The sequence below is a fragment of the Tremella mesenterica genome, assembly GCF_000271645.1.
Source record: "Tremella mesenterica DSM 1558 unplaced genomic scaffold TREMEscaffold_9, whole genome shotgun sequence".
Classification (NCBI taxonomy): domain Eukaryota; kingdom Fungi; phylum Basidiomycota; class Tremellomycetes; order Tremellales; family Tremellaceae; genus Tremella; species Tremella mesenterica.
In genome coordinates, this window is record NW_006711233.1 from 335,699 (window position 1) to 353,386 (window position 17,688).

General features: G+C 47.8%; 7 protein-coding genes across 7 annotated transcripts; 2 read left to right on the forward strand and 5 right to left on the reverse strand.

Annotated features, from left to right (window-relative positions):
• Nucleotides 1-258: 258 nt before the first annotated feature.
• On the reverse strand, nucleotides 259-4,948 carry TREMEDRAFT_63790 (uncharacterized protein; the record flags this gene model as incomplete). The annotated part of the gene is made up of 18 exons (XM_007006090.1): nucleotides 259-539; nucleotides 582-811; nucleotides 893-1,029; nucleotides 1,076-1,743; nucleotides 1,913-2,103; nucleotides 2,146-2,410; nucleotides 2,458-2,545; nucleotides 2,591-2,744; nucleotides 2,788-2,882; nucleotides 2,930-3,152; nucleotides 3,193-3,344; nucleotides 3,388-3,565; nucleotides 3,607-3,709; nucleotides 3,755-3,921; nucleotides 3,969-4,360; nucleotides 4,467-4,544; nucleotides 4,651-4,818; nucleotides 4,877-4,948. 18 exons carry the CDS (start codon nucleotides 4,946-4,948, stop codon nucleotides 259-261), a joined length of 3,642 nt encoding a protein of 1,213 aa, XP_007006152.1.
• A 349-nt stretch (nucleotides 4,949-5,297) lies between these two features.
• Nucleotides 5,298-7,043, reverse strand: TREMEDRAFT_44913 (uncharacterized protein). The gene is made up of 3 exons (XM_007006015.1): nucleotides 6,877-7,043; nucleotides 5,909-6,770; nucleotides 5,298-5,860 (listed from the first exon to the last, which is right to left on the reverse strand). The coding sequence occupies exons 1-3, from the start codon at nucleotides 7,026-7,028 to the stop codon at nucleotides 5,408-5,410; spliced, it is 1,467 nt and encodes a 488-aa protein (XP_007006077.1). The 5' UTR covers nucleotides 7,029-7,043; the 3' UTR covers nucleotides 5,298-5,407.
• A 144-nt stretch (nucleotides 7,044-7,187) lies between these two features.
• TREMEDRAFT_74347 (uncharacterized protein) lies at nucleotides 7,188-8,433 on the forward strand. The gene is made up of 5 exons (XM_007006203.1): nucleotides 7,188-7,363; nucleotides 7,507-7,606; nucleotides 7,980-8,102; nucleotides 8,218-8,321; nucleotides 8,366-8,433. Exons 1-5 carry the CDS (start codon nucleotides 7,331-7,333, stop codon nucleotides 8,396-8,398), a joined length of 393 nt encoding a protein of 130 aa, XP_007006265.1. The 5' UTR covers nucleotides 7,188-7,330; the 3' UTR covers nucleotides 8,399-8,433.
• Nucleotides 8,395-11,633, reverse strand: TREMEDRAFT_44918 (uncharacterized protein). The gene is made up of 6 exons (XM_007006016.1): nucleotides 11,251-11,633; nucleotides 10,798-10,952; nucleotides 10,521-10,680; nucleotides 10,073-10,365; nucleotides 8,843-9,817; nucleotides 8,395-8,752 (listed from the first exon to the last, which is right to left on the reverse strand). The coding sequence occupies exons 1-6, from the start codon at nucleotides 11,522-11,524 to the stop codon at nucleotides 8,525-8,527; spliced, it is 2,085 nt and encodes a 694-aa protein (XP_007006078.1). The 5' UTR covers nucleotides 11,525-11,633; the 3' UTR covers nucleotides 8,395-8,524.
• A 508-nt stretch (nucleotides 11,634-12,141) lies between these two features.
• Nucleotides 12,142-13,393, forward strand: TREMEDRAFT_63794 (uncharacterized protein; the record flags this gene model as incomplete). Its single annotated transcript, XM_007006091.1, has 4 exons — nucleotides 12,142-12,579; nucleotides 12,628-12,763; nucleotides 12,810-12,895; nucleotides 12,965-13,393. 4 exons carry the CDS (start codon nucleotides 12,142-12,144, stop codon nucleotides 13,391-13,393), a joined length of 1,089 nt encoding a protein of 362 aa, XP_007006153.1.
• A 328-nt stretch (nucleotides 13,394-13,721) lies between these two features.
• Nucleotides 13,722-15,859, reverse strand: TREMEDRAFT_57391 (uncharacterized protein). The gene is made up of 6 exons (XM_007006048.1): nucleotides 15,223-15,859; nucleotides 14,877-14,992; nucleotides 14,687-14,765; nucleotides 14,367-14,555; nucleotides 14,149-14,287; nucleotides 13,722-13,997 (listed from the first exon to the last, which is right to left on the reverse strand). The coding sequence occupies exons 1-6, from the start codon at nucleotides 15,812-15,814 to the stop codon at nucleotides 13,787-13,789; spliced, it is 1,326 nt and encodes a 441-aa protein (XP_007006110.1). The 5' UTR covers nucleotides 15,815-15,859; the 3' UTR covers nucleotides 13,722-13,786.
• A 152-nt stretch (nucleotides 15,860-16,011) lies between these two features.
• TREMEDRAFT_40058 (uncharacterized protein) lies at nucleotides 16,012-17,643 on the reverse strand. The gene is made up of 7 exons (XM_007005976.1): nucleotides 17,502-17,643; nucleotides 17,271-17,383; nucleotides 17,046-17,122; nucleotides 16,845-16,974; nucleotides 16,556-16,717; nucleotides 16,243-16,462; nucleotides 16,012-16,172 (listed from the first exon to the last, which is right to left on the reverse strand). The coding sequence occupies exons 1-7, from the start codon at nucleotides 17,508-17,510 to the stop codon at nucleotides 16,059-16,061; spliced, it is 825 nt and encodes a 274-aa protein (XP_007006038.1). The 5' UTR covers nucleotides 17,511-17,643; the 3' UTR covers nucleotides 16,012-16,058.
• Nucleotides 17,644-17,688: the final 45 nt, after the last annotated feature.

The following is a 17,688-nucleotide window of genomic DNA, read 5'->3' on the forward strand; positions in this document are numbered from 1 at the left end:
AAGCAGGTGGCAAGTAGTTCGTGGCAACGTGGCAGCTGACGATGGTGAGGATGCAATGAGATGGAGGAGTAAGAGTACGAAGAGAGTATATTCTACTGAACGTATACATGTATGCACAGCACATGCGCATGACTACATGAAATGTCCAGGCAATAAGTCATACCCCATCCCCTTTAATTCGCTATATCACTCGCACTCCCGAAACGACATGATCCGACAACGAGCCTTTTCTCTATATACAATCTCAATCCACATTGCTCACCTCGCAACGCCAAAGAGCCTGCAAAGATCCCCCACCGACAACCTGCCAAGCTTGGCACCCTTTCCTTCACCCATAGCTCCATCCGCCAGCGCAGACTTTTCCTCTTGGAGCTTCATAATCCTCTGCTCGACGGTATCAGCAATGACTAGACGTTTGACATCGACCGGACGTGTTTGGCCTATTCGGTGAAGACGATCGAAAGCTTGCATCTCCGTTGCCGCGTTCCAGGCAAGATCGAGGGAGATTCCCTTGCAAGCTGCGGTGAGATTGAGACCAACTTTGAGTCAGCGGAGCATTAGACGAGCGAAGAAGAACGTACCACCTCCGCACTTCAGCGATATCAGGATCACCCGCGGCGAGTCTTCGTCGGCAGACGTAAATTGCTTGATAGCATCGTTACGCTCGTTGGCATTCATCGAGCCTTGATACTGGAGATGTTTGATATTCTGAGTACGAAGATAAGCCCCGCAGAGGTCGAGATAGCTGGTGAACTGGCTAAAGACAACGACTTTGATACCGTCTTCCGAGAGAAATTGGTTGAGTAATTCCCTATCTGATCAGCTCTTCTCCTCACTGACAGGACATGAACTGAATGATGAACAGGAAGAGCGTGAGGAACGCGTGACCTACCCGAGGTACTTCATCTTGGTACTCGGTATGACTGTTTCGAGATCGTCGAGATTTACAGTCGGCGGCTCGGCCTTCGCTTTGCCCTTGACGTCGACTTTTATCTTCTTACTAGGGCCGCCCTCGGTGTGGTCGGATTTCTGATGATCAGTTAGACGTCAAGTCGATCTGAAGCATGCGACTAACTCTGACCCGTTTTCCATTACGGAGTATCTCAACATCGGGTTTCTCCTCCTTCACATCCAGATCGGAAGACACATCTTCCGGCGGCTCCGGGGAATCTTCCTCTGGCGGTTCCACAAATGCTGAAGCTCTGAATAGCTTGGCTTTCTCAATCGGTTCCCTGCAGAGTGGGCATGGACGAACGCCGCGTTCGATGTCATGGTCTGAGAGGATCGTTCCACGGGGTGCAGTGTTGCAGATTTCCTCGATACACGTTCGACAAAAGAGGTGGAAGCAAGGAGTGATGACTTCATCAACCAGATTATCGAAGCATATCGGACATTCGTGCTCTTCGACCTCTTCCACTTCTCTCTTTTCTTGTTTGGCAGATTTGGATGGGATAGGGGCGGTAGCGAGTCGATCTTCACGTTCCTTCATGATACGCTTAGCTTTTTCGACGAAAGCTAGCCCCTGTGAACCCAACAGTTTGTTTGCTCTCGTCTGCTCTTCTTCGTTGCTTGTAGACGATGCGACATTCTCCATACCCATGAGTTGATCATCGCTGATCACAAAATCTTCCGGGTGACTCGCAGCATCGCCAGGGTTTCTTCGGAGGAGATATGGGTGACAGGTGAGTTGGCGTAACCGGAGAAGCATCGTCAAGACGCATGCCATGTGTTTCATCACGGTTCCTATTTACGTCAGGACTTGTCTCGCCTAACACTCTTTGGATGCTGATGAGCTCTCAGTGACGCTACTGTTGTCAAACGGAGTGGTTCTGATATTCACAGGGTGCCCGTCGCCCTAGAAGGAAGGTTTCCGATGAGGAATGAAGTCCTAAGTAGATGAGAGTGTACTCACCTTTTCGGAGGAACGAATTGAACTTGAGCTGCATTCGATGCTCTATTGCGAGATACATCTCACGTTCTTCTTCCGTGAAGTCAAGTTGAACAATCTCGACACTCTTAGGCGGCAAGACAAGCAATGGCTTCCCATTCAGCTTCGTCTCTTTGTTCCTGCGAAGCATGCAGGTCCGGAGGATAGCCTGAACCCTTGCCAGTCAGCACGATGGTATCGAGGTGAGATGAACGTACCTCTGGGCGGCGAGATTCGGACGGCTCCTTTGAACTTTGGAAATATGAGCCCGGAAATGGTCCCAGTCTCGAGATGGGGATATTGACAGAAAGCGCAAGTGAGAATGCACATCGTCCAGAGTGTTGACCACGAGTGTCCCGGTGAGAGACCAGCGATGAACTGCATCGAGCATGAAAGCAGCTTCAGCTGCTCGGGTCTTCTTGTTCCGGATTGTGTGCGATTCGTCAAGGACAACGCGATAGAACCGCATTCTGAAAAGCGGACCTGTTACTGAGTATGGTCGACAATGTTTGTCCATGACAACACCGCACCTGTTTTGCGAGCCACCTGCTCAACCTCGCTAGACGCAGCGTCATCGTCGTCCCCAATTTTCTGCACCTTCTTTTTCTTCTTCTTCACCTGGCATATCAGCGAGCGTTACTGTTGGCATGACTGCTAACTCACCTCCAGACCTGCCTCAGACGCCATGGTACCATAAGTGGTAAGGACAACATCGAATTTCTTGAGCTCCTTTGCTTTGGACAAACGACCGGACCCATGGTGAATGTAAATCGACAAGTGTCCAGTTTGGGTCTTGCTCTCGATCTCCGCCTCCCATCTGTCGTCAGCAAAGAGATCGTCGAAAGAAACAATTGACTCACTGTTTGAGGAGCCCCAATGGGGCGACAATGAGAGTCGTTTTAACCTGAGGATCTGGAGACGAGTTACCGGTCATGCACGCAATAGTTTGCACGGTCTACGATCAGTCCCTTCTCAGCTTTGACATTGATCAACGGCACTTACCTTTCCGAGACCCATAGCATCACATAGCAGTCCGCCTTTGAATTTATCGTCCTTCTCTTTCTCTAGCATGAACTTGACTCCGAGCACTTGATGAGGCATCAAGGTTATAGTCAGGCCCCCGAAATGGTCGTCAAGGCGGGACATGTTAAGCGCCTGAAGTGCAGCGTCGACATCAGAATCTTCGGCGAAGTTGTCGAGCGCATTGGAGAAAAATTCTTCCAGTCTGTTTGTCAGCGACAGCGCAGATACATCAATTGACTCACTCGTCTTTGCGGTAATAAGTCGGTCTCTCATATTCCATGCCTTGGTCCAGACCTGCGCGAGTAAGGAGCATGTCCATCATACGCGCGGGATCGTACGTGCTGGATATGTCGACAGGGCCCGATGGTACCAAGGTATCCCTTGACGAACTTGACTGCACATAAGTCAACCGAAGCGACGATTTCTAACTTGCTTACAGAGTTATGGGTAGAATCAAGACGCCGGTGAAACAAGTGGGCGTCTTCATATGTCTTGACTTCCGGAATGAGCGATCGCACCGTACTATCCGGGGGGACGTAAGGCGGACCCCTGCGAGCTATTCCCTGGAGGTATGACACACGGGAGTGAAGTATCCTTCGATTGGTGGGATGATTGCTGTTTGTCAACGATCATACTGAAAGGTCCGCTGGACGTACTAAGGATAGATCTGACTTCGGTTATACAGGAGATCGTATTCGGCATTGAGCAGGTCACGATCATTCTCACTCCATTGGGCATCGAAATTGAGGGGAGCAGGACCTGTGAAACTCAGTTGCGTCTATCTGCAGGATCGCATCAGCTCACCGAAAGACACCTCGGGCACCGGTAGAGAGGAGTGCGGCTCGAGAGAGGTGAGAGCTCGGGGAGGAGACGGCATGAGAGTCTGTCTTTCCTCTGTCGGTCGGAATGTCACCAAGGGAGATGAAGCTCGGTGTCGATCGTCGTTCTCCTTGCCGCGATAGGCAGTGAAGCTTGGATTTGATCAGCCAAATTTAGGGTCAGAGAGTTAGAAGCTCACGAGTAGTCCTTGACGGGCAACTGATTACGGCTGGTGGAACTGGAGGTGGAAGGGACAACAGTTCGAGATTGATGAGAAGAAGAGGGAAATGATCCAGCAGGTGGAAGACTTTTATACTTTGAGAGGGTCTGTGCGGGTACAGCAGTCCAGTCATCTTTTCTATCTCCCGTGGGGATAGCGCTGGCGGGGACGGCTGACGTGGATGCCCCAACGCCATGAGTATTGGCAGATCTCGCAGAAATGGAGGTAGAGGGTCCGTGCGAGGTGGAGCCTACACCGACGCTGGGCGTTTCCGTGAAGTCTGGGAATGGTATATCGGGTGGTATAGGTCTCCCAGCGTTCTGTAGACGTGCATTACGACCTTTGATATGTTTAGGGTTCCTACAATGATGCTGGGGGTCAGTATGGTCACACGTCGTCGAGCGTCAGTCGCCAAAGACATTCAAACGAGAGCGACAGTCAGAGGTACCAGAGGTGGAGTTCAACGTGATAGCTCACCTGAAAATTGAATAAGGATCCCAAGCCGTCCTTCTTTCCTCCGTCTGGTTTCTCCGGATCCGCATCAAGGATCACATCCTATCACAAGTCAGTCATCATATCGCTCTGCATGGAGAAGAGTCATAAAGCTTAGGGTGAAAAGGAGTAATTCACCTCCCAACACAAATCTTCCATACCTATCGACTATTAGCTCGTCTGACACGGAGACCGCAAACAACCGCTCACAGGTGATAGTCCCAAAACCATTGCCACCCGTCGTCCTACCCTCCGAGAGCTCTGCGATGAAGTGATCGTCTCCAGGAAAACGTTGTAGGTGTTTCTCGATAGCTGCGAGCCATATAGCTGGGGTCGGCTGAGAATTAACTCTGCACGATTCGTGAGAGCTGATAGTCTAAGCAGACCTGACTTACCTTGTCGGGCTCTTCATCTAGACCCAATGACCTCCTGGCTAGATCATCCGCCCTTTTTCGAAGCTCTGACATCGTATTGATGGCCCAGAATGACGACTTGTCTACCAGAGTGACCAATGAGCAAGCAGCGTTCCTCGCAGTTCCAAGCAATCAAGATGGTGACAAGTAGACCGCAAAGGGGAGAGAAGAGATGACAAGAGAGACGCAAACGTCAGTATCAACGTGGGTATAGCAAGTGTAGTATTGAGGACCGAACATCTGTGTGGATGTCGGGGAAATTTGGTCTCTGTTTCGGCAACATCCGACTCTCCCACGCGTTGTTGCTTTCGCTGCGCTTTCACACTCGGACATTCGTGACGCGTGCGTTATCGGTCGGTTCCGAGCTTCAAAGGCCAGACAGAGGTCTGGCAAGTATCAAGAGACGATGATCATTGCGGTGGAATGCATATGCTATGATTTTAAAAAGAAAGAAATGAGGTTGTATTGTATATTTTGGAGAATGACCCCCGCGAAAAAGTAGCAATCTATGAGTCACCGAGTTCCTGCCTTTGACTTCTTTCCGCTGCTGATTCCCGGCCGCGTCTTCTTGCCGTATTTCAACTTTGATGCCTGCGTCATAAACCTGGCTCTGTCCTCCCTCTTCTTCTCCTTATTCTCTACTCGCCTTGCCCTCACCTCCTGCAGCCTTCGGGCCTTTCTTGCCGTGCCATCGGCTGGGACCGTGGTAGTAATGCCCTTGATGTGTATCGACGCGTAATGGACATGAGGGATGGGTAAGGAAGTCGACTTTGGCTGTTCCTCCGGTCCCATCGTGTCCAATTTCCTCTTCGTCCCTCTGAATTTCTCGATCATTGGATCGCCTGTTTGCCCAGAGTATACTTTGAGCGAAGGGATAGGAAACGGAAGCGTGACACTATGTCGAGGAGGATGAAGGACGGATTTTGGTAGAAGATCCGCCACTTTCTTCAACGCCGGGTGCGACTCCTGGCTTATCAGCATCGGTCGAGACTAGAGCTCATAAAGCGAGCTCACTCGTATGCCAAGACAAGCCAGCCGACGAAGCCCAGCCAAAGCCGCCATCTCCCCTTCCACTCTTCCTAGCGGAACGACTCTCACTTCTTCTTTGGTGCCATCTGCGACCAGTCCCCAATCCGCTCTTTTGATACGTGATCTGAATATCTTGGAGAGATGGTTATGCTGGTAAACCAAAGAGTTGTACGTGGCGCAATATTGAGGTATTGGATCTATCAAGGCTGGTGGATTGATATCGGGCAATGGGACGATCACAAAAGCTAAAGCAGCCGGTGGTTTGTGGAGGAGTACGTCTCCGTTTCGGTCTTCAAGCTGGGGGGAAGTATGGGGACGGACGGGGGCGTCTGGAGCGGTAGGGAGGAATCGCTGAGTGGGGAGTGTCACTTGGGCGGATTTGAGTCCGTTTGATTGAGCAAGTCGGTCGGCCATCATCATCATCTCCATCTTCAACACGTCAATTTGTTGTTCGAGAGCTTTAATACTTTCGTTGATACCGAGTACTAAATGTTGTAAAATTTCAGGGCGCGCGGGACCTCTCTCGACCTCACCAGATGTCGAGGCCTGTGGGACAGAAGCTTGACTCTGATTCTTCTTCGTGCAACCAGGGCTTTTCGTTGAGGGTGATGGATCAAGAGTAACGTCTTCCGGCATTGAGCACCCACCAGCAACATGTGTTGTAGTAGCCTCGGAATGAGTTGGGGTATTTGTCCCTCTTTTAGCAGCTCGTTCGACCGTACGAGCTAATCTGTTGGCACGCTTCTGACATCTCTGTCGGGACACATGATAATCCGCCACTTCGGTTGGCAAGAGAAGAGGGAGCACCTGAGTCACGGCGTATTGTAAATGTCGAGGAAGATTAGGCCTGAGCGTTAGCATTAGTCATGTCCAAGTCCAAGTGATAACTAAGTCGGGTGAGCCCAGTATGCCTCACGGCATTGAGGTGAGTGGATTCGAAAGAGAAGACATACCACGCCACAGTCAACGGGCTGGCCAAGACAGCTTTCACCACCTCCTTGTCCATCTTCACTCGATCCACCTCGCCATCTCCCAGCTTCGTCTGAGACCCTTTCGGCCCTTTTTGGGCTCGACCGACAACGACCGTCTGCCCCTCTTTTGACATGTTGTCCCCGCAGGTGCAATGTAAAGTGAACGGAAAAGTGCATCTCATCATCTTGGTGAGAATGTAAAAGTGCCACATTGACTGACCGAAATCGGTGTTACGCGGGACTTACTTTGGTGGTCGAAATTCATGTTCTCCCTTCCTCAATTCCTCTCTACTCTCTCAATCGACATTCAGCTTTGCTATCAAAACTCTTTACGGCCGTCATACCTGGCGCACCCGCATCGAGTCAGCAGAGCCTTTTTTCTTTCCAGAACATTAGTAACGTGGTAGATCTCTAATACGAATTTCGAATAAACAAAATGGTCCGCGTATCTGTCCTCAACGATGCTATGGTGAGTTGCATTTTTCACTCCGGTCGGTTCTAGCTGACATGGCTCTTTTCTTTCTCTCATTGTCCCTCATTGACTCTTATATATTTACTTGTTTGACTGCTCCGTCATACTCTCTCCATTGCTTGTGACGAATCAAAACACAGAACAACATCGTCAATGCCGAACGTCGTGGAAAGCGTCAAGTCTTGATCCGTCCATCATCAAAGGTCACCGTCAAAGTGCTTTCTGTCATGCAACACCACGGTGAGTCTCAATTGCTCCTATTCACGCCCGCGTACTCTTGGTACTCTTCTACTCTTATTTCTTCGAGTCGCCGACTTTGAAATTGATAGCTTTTCTGTACCAATCCTCCTGCCATCCGGAGAATAACTGCCTCCACGCGTACATTCCACCTCGTGGAGGCTTTAAGTCTCCGGAATAGAGACAATATCTCCTCATACTAATCCCATCTGGCGGTCTTGGGGCCTTTTGGCCGGGGGCGATGCTCGGTGGGCTGATTGGGGGAGGACATTTCATACTGTAACTTGACAACACTACTCTCAACGTCCGGGCGGAATGAGGGGGGGGATTTTGCTCGTTCAGTGACAGTTGTCAGACAAGTTTGCTGACTACAAAGGTTACATCGGTGAATTTGAAATTGTCGATGACCACCGTTCTGGCAAGGTTGTCATTCAGCTCAACGGTCGATTGAACAAATGTGGTGTCATCTCACCACGATTCAACATCGGCGTTGATGAGAGTAAGTCTCATCTCTCGATTAGGCTATCTTTCATGAAGTCGTTCGTTCAGCGCGGTAGTACCGGATCAAACAGACTCGTGACATGTCTGGTCAGGACGTAGCTAACTCGATTCAGTCGAAAATTGGGTCAACTTGCTTCTTCCCGCCCGTTCGTTCGGCAAGATCATCCTCACCACCTCATCCGGAATCATGGACCACGAAGAGGCCAGGCGAAAGCACGTAAGTGGTTTTTTTTAGTGCGTAGAAATGAACTGACAACGCAGACGGGAGGTAAAATTCTTGCTTACGTTTACTAGGCGCTGAATGCATTGCATGGTATACTTTTGGTTTGATCATTGATGGTGTTCAGAGGTGCACCGCTTGTGCCATCGGGTACCACCTCTGACGACCGTTGGCCCTCTCTATTTTCGTCTCAGAAACCCTCACTTTCTCCGTAAAAGACAATATTTTCCATATACCCTGCCTTCGTCCCCCAAATCCCACGGAAGCCAGATCAGTCTAGCCCACCACCTGCTACTGGGTCCATCAAGGAAAGTGGTGCACCATTCTCTTATGAATCGCTCATCTGAGGTGTAATCTGGTTCCAGCTCGGTGATGGGCTTCGAGGGGAGTGAGAGGTCGACGAGATATGTGCAGTTCTCCACTGCGAACTGTGTGTGTCAACTTCGAATCAATCAGAGCATCAAAAACAGAAACCAAAAAACATGAAGACAAAAAGGGAAAAAAAAGCCCAAACTCACATAAGTTCCCACCTCCAGAGAAGCTTTGTTCTGCCCATTGAACCTGCCCGGTCTCACCACCCTGGTTTCTTCTCTGGGCCACCAACCCACCTTATTTTCCCCACTCGGTTCCCATTTCCTAGGCATCATCCCATCAAATTCCGTCTTGACCCATTTTACATCTATCCCTTCTGGAAACAAATGACTCCCTGGGAATCTAAACCATTCCCCCGCCCAACACATGGTGATCTTCTCATCTAATTCCTCCAAAGGTGTGTAATCCCATTCAGGAACGATAACCTCCCCTTCTCTCTGTTTGAAATCTTTCGGTGGTGGTTTAGGTGTGTATCCTAAAGAAGAAAGCAAAGAGGGTATTGTATTATATTCGAAATGATATGCTAGATCTAAAGGGGCATGATACCATTTAAACATTCCTACTAATCTTCCGATCGATATCAACCCAGTAAATATGACGACGAGAAGTGTGAAAGTTGGAAAGATGTTTGATCTCGAAGCTCGGTATGGCGAATTCGTCAATTTGATGAAAAGACCTTCAATTAATCCTCTAAGAAGATAAAGAGATACCGAAGCGTTGAAACATAATAATGGGTAAGAAGGAAATAAGAAACGTTCTTCTTTATGTGGTGTAAGACTGAGAATGGTGAACCAGAGATAGAAAGGAAGGAGACGCATGAAGAGGAGAGTGTAAGGACTTGTTTCACCTGGTTTAGGTCGCATTTGAGATTTTCCAAGACGTCTGTAATCGTATTTCCAAGTCAAACATAATAGTGGGAGGGAAAGGAGAGAAAGTGGGAAAAGGAAGTTGAAATTAAGGAGGAGATTGAGGAAATAGAAATGGATGGGAGAGGTACCGTAGAGATCTGGTCCACCTATTTTAGAGGAAGAGAGGGATGGGAAGAGATTGTATATCAAGATATTGAAAGTCGGGAATGTTTGTCGACCGTAAGCCCACGAATCAATGAGGTAGATGGGGATCTGGGGTAAGTATATATTACCGGCATATCTCTAATGTGTTGTTTGTTTGAATTCATCGTTTTGTCACATCAAATTCAGGACAGGTATGGAGTATGAGAGAAGAGAAAAAGTACTGTGTTTGTGGTTGGAATCGAAAGTGGGGACGGAGACTATGGCATGGAGACATGGAAGTCGTCATGGAAGTCGTCATGGTGGGAAACGAGGAGATAGGGGGAGAGGTCTCGTTGAGAAGAGTGAGGAGGGGAAAACACGTACAGCTACACAAGCTGCTCCGATCACAGCTTTACTCATCGTCATCCATCTTTTCTTATACAAATCTGATCGTTCTTTCCCAACAACGGCATCACCTCCCGTCAAGAATAGATATTCAAAGACGAAGGGTATACCCAACACCGCACTGAAAGGCCAACCGACAATCGCCCCGACAGCCACGAAGAACGTACCTCTGTAGGCATGTTTGATCCCTTCTGGTGTCGAAGTGGAGGGATGTAGCCATTCGGCTGCAGCTAACATAGTTGTGTACATTGTGAAACTTGAAGGGAGGAAGGCTGGGGTCAGACGAGACTATATACTCGGACTTCTTTCAAACCAGAACGACTATTGCCTCATGATAGAGATCCGTAGAGTTGACAAAAAGGTTGATGAAGGATGTGTAGACGACTTGAGACACAAAGAAGGAAGATGTAGACACGACTCAACTCACATACACTCGCACCCCACATTCCAGCACTGAGCATCATCATGAATAACAAATACCTTCCCACTCTTTCATTGACGGTATGTACGACGGCGCGGAAAAACCGAGCTTCGCAGTATGACGAAATAGCACCTAGGAATATCCGTAATGCGAAGAAGGCTTGTCTCTGGAGGTCAGCAATATTCATGGCCCACTCTTACACCAGAGTGAGTGATCATATAACCACAGAGATGGTATACTATGGTGCATGGTGCAGAGGGTAATAAAAGAGGAGTGGACTCGCCTTGCCTAAACCGAGTACTTTAGGTCCTATATACGCCAATGGCCAATGTAATAATACATATGCCCAAGAACGTATTGCGAATTCTGGTGAGAGTTCCCATGTTTGAAATCCTGAATTATATTGGAAGTAATGTAATGGTTCGAAGAAGTTGAAGACTGATATTAGTGATATTTGCCTTGTTACTACTTGCTAGGCCATGTACCCTCTCTTCGAAATTCTCCTTTTCATAGCGGAAGACCATAGCGAGCCTACACCGAGTATCCCAATGTACGATAATACTCTGTAGTGAGGGAAGGTGAGGTAGGTCGGGTGGTAGAAGCTATGCGTCGACTAGACCAAACCATGTGAGAGCCAAGAGAAGAGAAAACTGTGGATTTGACCGAAGGGACCCTGTGATAAAAGAAGAACAAGAACTATTAGACACAGGAATAAAGGTGTGATAGGACCACTCACCCTCATCACAATCCGCAATAACATTATACATAGCTCCAGTAGTTCTCATAAGTAATAACAACCTCACTGCGAAAGACATGGAAGGGATAAAAGGTCCATTACTTTGTCTTCCAACTTGATCCTGTAATAAACCTCCATGTCGACGTTTCCATGCTTGTCCTAATGTCCCGAAAGTATCTTTGTCTTTCCCAGCTTTGTCCTTGTTAGGTTTAATGGCATTAGGTCCTGTGGTCGGTCGTCGAAAACGAAGAGTTTCTGTACCGGGTAGAGCCATATTTCTCCGTTCCTCTTGCAAGTCAGCAGCTAGCAGCTCTTTGAAGGTGCTGCAAGTTCCCAGCAGTGACGGCAGCCGGTAGTGATCAGAGCCTAAAAGCTTGAAAGACACCTGCCCTGTACTTGCTACCCTCGTAGATCGTAGAGGGTTTCGAAGATGATCAAGGCTCTTCAGGTGGGTAGATTCCGTTGGAATTCATACGGAATGTGGCATCCACGTATTCCCACCACTGCGCCACATTGGCAATAACTCCATATTGCCGCTCGTCTCAAGTAGTCTATGCCCTTTCCTCTCGCTGGAATCAAGCTCTCGACTGTCAACCTTGGTGAACGAGAACCCCCTGTTATCACATCCATCCATCCATCCATCCATCCATCCATCCATCCATCCATCCATCCATCCATCCATCCATCCATCCATCCATCCATCCATCCATCCATCCATCCATCCTATTGAAATTTCCTGTCCCGTTTCACCCACAACCGTCGTCCTTCAAAATCTATCGGTATCTGTCTAACCTCATTCTTCAATCACTGCTTAAGAACATGCCTGGTCATCATCAATTGACTACTGATCAACTTACTCCAATCACTGACCGTCTAACAGTCCACAATAACATGAAAAACCCCAATCACAAAGACACTTCTGGCAAAACTCTTCCACGTAGCTCACAATCTCACAATGTCCAAAATCGTCCTTCTTCCAATCAATCCGAACATTCAACTATCATAGGTTCTATCAACGAAAGTATCCCTCAACCCGAAGAACCGGATTATCCTGTGGACTTGATAAAAATCCGTGATAAATACAAACACTCTCCTCCCCTCAACAAAGCTCTAGAATTGGATCTCTCTGGTAATACTGAATCTGAAATAGGTCAGCATTCTCTTCCTCCTCGAACTTCTTTCATACGAGTGATTGTTGATTGTTTCTTAGCTCAACTGTGGACCAGAACCACGTATTCATCAGTGGTGGAAACTCTGTTGAAAGAAGCCAACAATCGTTTTGAAGCTGATCCTGAAGACCCCAGTTCTCAAAAATGGTTCAAAAATGCGGTAAATCTCTTTCGTGTTTCAATCAATCTCATCTGATTTCTATCTTAGCTCGAACGTCTAGCTCAAGGATGGAGACTTCGCGCCAAGTCTAGTGCAGTTGTCAGATTGGAAGGTCAATTATGTACTGATTGTGAGAGAAGGATGGAATCTGGAGGTTCTTTCCGAGTCGGTTGTATTGGACCTTGTACGTCTCTTTCCTTAATTTGGTCAAATCATATGCTGAAGACTAGTGAATGGAGTTTGTGCTGAATGTTCTGCTAAAGGTACTTCGAAATGTTCAGTCAAGAAGAATGGTCCTGATGCAAGATTTCACGAAGTGAGTTCAATCAACTTTATCTTTCAATTCCAATACCAAGTCTGAAGTCTGAATTCTGATTGAAAATAGGGATTTCTCGAAGGGAAACAAGCAACTATCTCTCATATCGCTTTTATCTTAGAAAGTCATTTAGTATCACTTTCAGGTCGTCATCAATCTTTACCATCATATGAGATTGTCGGTTCAATCGGACAGATATCTGCTATGATACATCTATTCAATACACTCGAATTACCTCTTCCAAAAGCTCATCTTCCTTTATATACCTCACTCCATCTTATCCCTGAATCTTACTCTCCTCCTGTCGGTATATCTTCTCTCCTCGATGTTTCCCCCATTAATCACCTCCCTTCTACCCGTCGTGGCTCGTTGGCTACTCCTGGTCATCAAGTCGCTGGTCCTTCTCGTGTTGCCGAAACACCAATCCCTTCTCTCCCTTCGTATAACTCTCGCTCCGTTATTCCTAAGAAACGTTCCTGCGCCGAAACTCCTCAGTAGATCATTATGTAGCTAAGTATTGTACATATAAATGTATCGAGTTCGAGACCGATCCACTTTCTTTCCTTCAGTGTTGCTTCAGTTGGAAATTCGGTGATCTCTCAAAGTACGGTACGAGTACTCGTACTTTTCCAGTGGAGCCAGGTATCCACCTCTTTCCCTCACATCACGACTCTGTGCTGCTGGAATCACGTATTTCAATACATAAAAGCCGTACGCTAGCCGCATTGTCCGTCTCATGTGCTTTGTCCTGATGGTCGCTCTGTGTTAGTAGGAGATCCCTATTGACGCATGGGAATGTCATCCCAAGGCTCGTCACTCGAGATGCTGTGTATAAGATGCAACATGATAGACATTTCTCATTGACTGACTAGATGAATAAGTTTGAAAAAATCATCTCCCCAGACGCTGTTCAACATTTCTATACGCTCGTAACGCCCCCTCCCATTCGTCTCTTTGTATCACACCTTGTTCTTCTGGTGGCGGAGGTAGAGGAATGCGTCTAGCGATTTTCTGCACCGCGGGTAAAGCAGAGTCACGTGCTTGTCGTAAGAGAGAGACCAGAGGTGTTGGAATGTGGAAAGGTAATGAAGTTGGATGTTGGCTGAAAGGTCAGTATTCGTGATCCCATAGCAACAACGTCCGTATTTAAAGACTTTTTTGGACTAACTTCAGATAGTAGATAGTGAACGAGGGGGGGGGGGGAGCCGAAAGAGAGGGCGGGGTAGAATGACGGAAGGACAAAAGTGACTCACTAAATCTCTGTGATCCGCAGAAACCAAAATGGGTACCCCCGTAATTCCGGAGCGGGGATAGGAAAGAGTGCTTTCCATGTTGAGACAGGTGTAATGGGATGAAGTATCAGTAAATCAGGATCTGACATGGGTATACGTTCTATGTCATCAGCTCATACTCACCAAACACGAGCTTTGGCGGTAGTTAACAGTGGAGGTGAGATATCGGAATGACTCACCTCTGATACATTGATCCAATCTCTCTTGATCGACATCACTGCTTGTGGTGACGGACTTGGATAGCTCGGTGGTTACTTCTCCCCATATTCTATCAACACCAGGGTTCAAGACATGAACCACAAGGCGTCTGTCACATCCAGTATTTCTGTCTTCTTCTGTATTTATGTTATCATGTGAAGCGTGACCTTCTAAGAATCAGCTTGAGACCGGATGAGAGGACTTACATCCCAGGACATCATCAGCTTCTGAAGCTCGGGGTACGATTCTACCAACAGAAAATGAAATGGAGGATGGGAATAATGGCTCGGAAGATACGTACGTTTGAAGATAGGTGGACAAACGGTAAGACTTATGACTGGTGGCTGAGAGTTTTGATCCTGATCTTGTGATTTTAACCACTTTCCGTCAGCATGCTCAAGTCACGTCACTCCGCAGCTGTCTACAAGTCAACGTAACGTCGCTCTATGAGAGAGCGGAGAGAGGGAAGTAGACGCAGGAGTATTACCTACTTTATCATCGGAAAAGGAGATAGGACGTTTTCGTGGAGTACTTGATCCTGATGCTGGAGGAGAGGGAGGAAGAGCCGTCATTTCTCTAGTTATAACACGTATAACGGGACCCATGTCTGCAAGTCAGTTTACCATACACATAGTGGCTTTTGACCCCAATCTCTTCTCGCATGAGAGTACCGCAAGAGATGCCGGGGGGGTTAGAAGCAATGGGATTGCAGTTTTCATATACTAAACCCTCTGCAATTAAAAGGACCATCAATACCAAAGGGAAGAGTAGTGAGGATCCCAACGGGTAGGATTTGAGGCCCATAACAGCAAAATAGGATTTGAAAAGTGGACTCACCTGAACCAGTATGGAAACTGACTTCTTCCACTCCTTCTTCCGCAGACCAAGTAATAGCCCTCCTAACGCATTCCACCAAGACTTTTTCTCTCTTCAAAGCCAATTTGAAACTCTCCCATCTCATATCAACGACTTTCTGAACTTCTGCGGGAGTGTAGAAGACAAAAGCGACATGTTTCAGACTACTCTCCTTCTGGTTCTTCTGTGTATGACTTTGACGTTCGGCGGGAAGATCATGTGAAGTATGTTTGGTGGGCAAATTGAAGTAAGTTTGATGTGATTCCTTTGACTGAGATGTGTTCGAAGTTGAAGAAAGAGAGCTGGAGCTTGAAGAGACGCCAGAGCTCGCAGAGGGGTCGGAGGAAGATCTGGACACTTGTCGTTCAACTGATCTGGGTGACAGTGTTAAGGAGGAAAGAAAGGCGAGGAGATAATGAGAGAGTCGAAAGAGGAGAGAAGAGATGATGAAGGTTAAATGTAGTGTGTACAGAGGAAGTCGGACCACATGTTTCACGATCGGCATTCGAAGTGCGAGATGAATGATCAGTTGAGGTAGGATACGAATGATGAAGATAGTATCTGCAATGTCCATTCAGTTGAGGCAAAGAGGGACAATGTTGAAAAGGAACGTTATTGAGATGGTAGTTGCTCCGGTAGGACAAGAGAGAGAAAGGGAGTGATTTGGTTACGTGGAATGTATTACTCGGCGTACGGCCTACAACCGACTCATGTTGGCGGCCTCCCGGGCAGGACAAAGATTCGAGCTCTGATCTCTGCAATGCAAGGTGCCAGAGAATGATCATGCATATGTGTACACCCCACCACACCCTTGCCATTCATCGATCCTGGGCACCATATCCTCTCAGACCCTCAGCAAAACCCCATTCGGTTTTGGCGGATTTCGAATCCGAGATCTTGACTCCTTCGGCCGTGATAGTAGCGACTTGATACTGCTCGTCAGCTGTGTTGTCTTTCGCCCCGACGGCCCACGTGTGAGATATAAAGATACTAATCACTGACCTTGTTCAAACTTCTGGCATCACGGTAAAACAATACCTTCATACAGTCGTCCAACAGCTTCTCCGCTTCTTCGGCCGTTGGAAGCTCGCCTTTACCGTCCAGACCTGCTTTAGCTTCGAAAGCTTCACGGAGTAGAGGTTGGGCGATGTGAGCTCCATATCCCGTTGCCAAAGTGGGAGAGGAGTAGGTGGTTCCGAGAAGATCGACATAACCGAGGAAGCTAGTCGTCAGTCACTGCGTCGCAGCTATAGCAGCTCCTGCGAAAGCAAGAGCTGTAGGTTTGGTCCCATTCAGTTGGCGTGGATTCACTCACCTCTCCTTTTTCGCCTCATCCCATCCGCCAACAAGCACAGTGTTCCACACTGGATCACCTTTTGATCGCCTATTGTAGAAGATTATCGAGAGATAGTTGTAGATGTTGGCAGCGGATAGAGATGGGTGGTTATCGGTAAGAGAGAGGGCTTCTTCTTCGCGCCTACCAATGTTAGTCTCAGTTGATCACTGCCACTGACTGCCAAACATCATGTTTCTTATCTAGTCGACAACAACGAACGTAAGACCTGAAAGGAACGCTTGGTAGGAAAAGAGAGGGGATAACTCACAGAATTGAACCGAGATCCCTTTTCAACCACTGGAAATCGGCCATATCACCAGCAACGGCCATGACGCAGTGGGGACCTAAAGGGTGAAGACGTTGGATATCACGGAATCGAGCTAAAGACCCGTATGACGCTGTATGTTAGATCGTTATTTCCCCACTATGGCGCCATTACTCGTGGATCATGAAGTAGGAAATTACATACCCAAGTTATCCGCAGCAAGCATGACACCACCTCTGAATTTGAGGCCAAGGACCGAAGTACCAGTGACGACGGGTTGTCTGACATTAGTCCTGATCTCACACCTATCGTTATCCAGAAAGTCATAGAGGCAGGCGTTGAGTCATGAAGGGAGTATGAGAGAATGGCAGATTATGGTCAGTCAGGGTATACAGAGGATATGAGGATGATAAAAAGAGGAGGACATACTGAGTATGCGACACTGGCTGTGCCTTTGGAGCAGACCTCATAGGTAAAGGGAAGCTGGCGTGTGCGTTGAACGCGTCGTAGGCAGACATGGGCTGTCCCCACATGGCTGGATGCTACCGGTCAGCGATCGCAAGACCATTTATGACATGAACTTTCTATGCCCAGAAGAGATCAAGATGAGAGGTAAGCATGACGATGGGATGTAAGGGGAGTGGAAGGGACTGGACCGACCTGATTCATCGTGATAGGTTGGGTAGTATTGCTTCCTCGATTGATTAGTTATCAGTAGTACCTCTGTCCACTACCTCTAAGTAAGAAACAGTCAAGCCTAGGGGGATTTGAGCAGTGAGAGCAGTGATGAAGCAAAGTCAAGAGAAAGATGGAATGTAAGAGACAGGACGAGCAGGCTAAGCAGCCA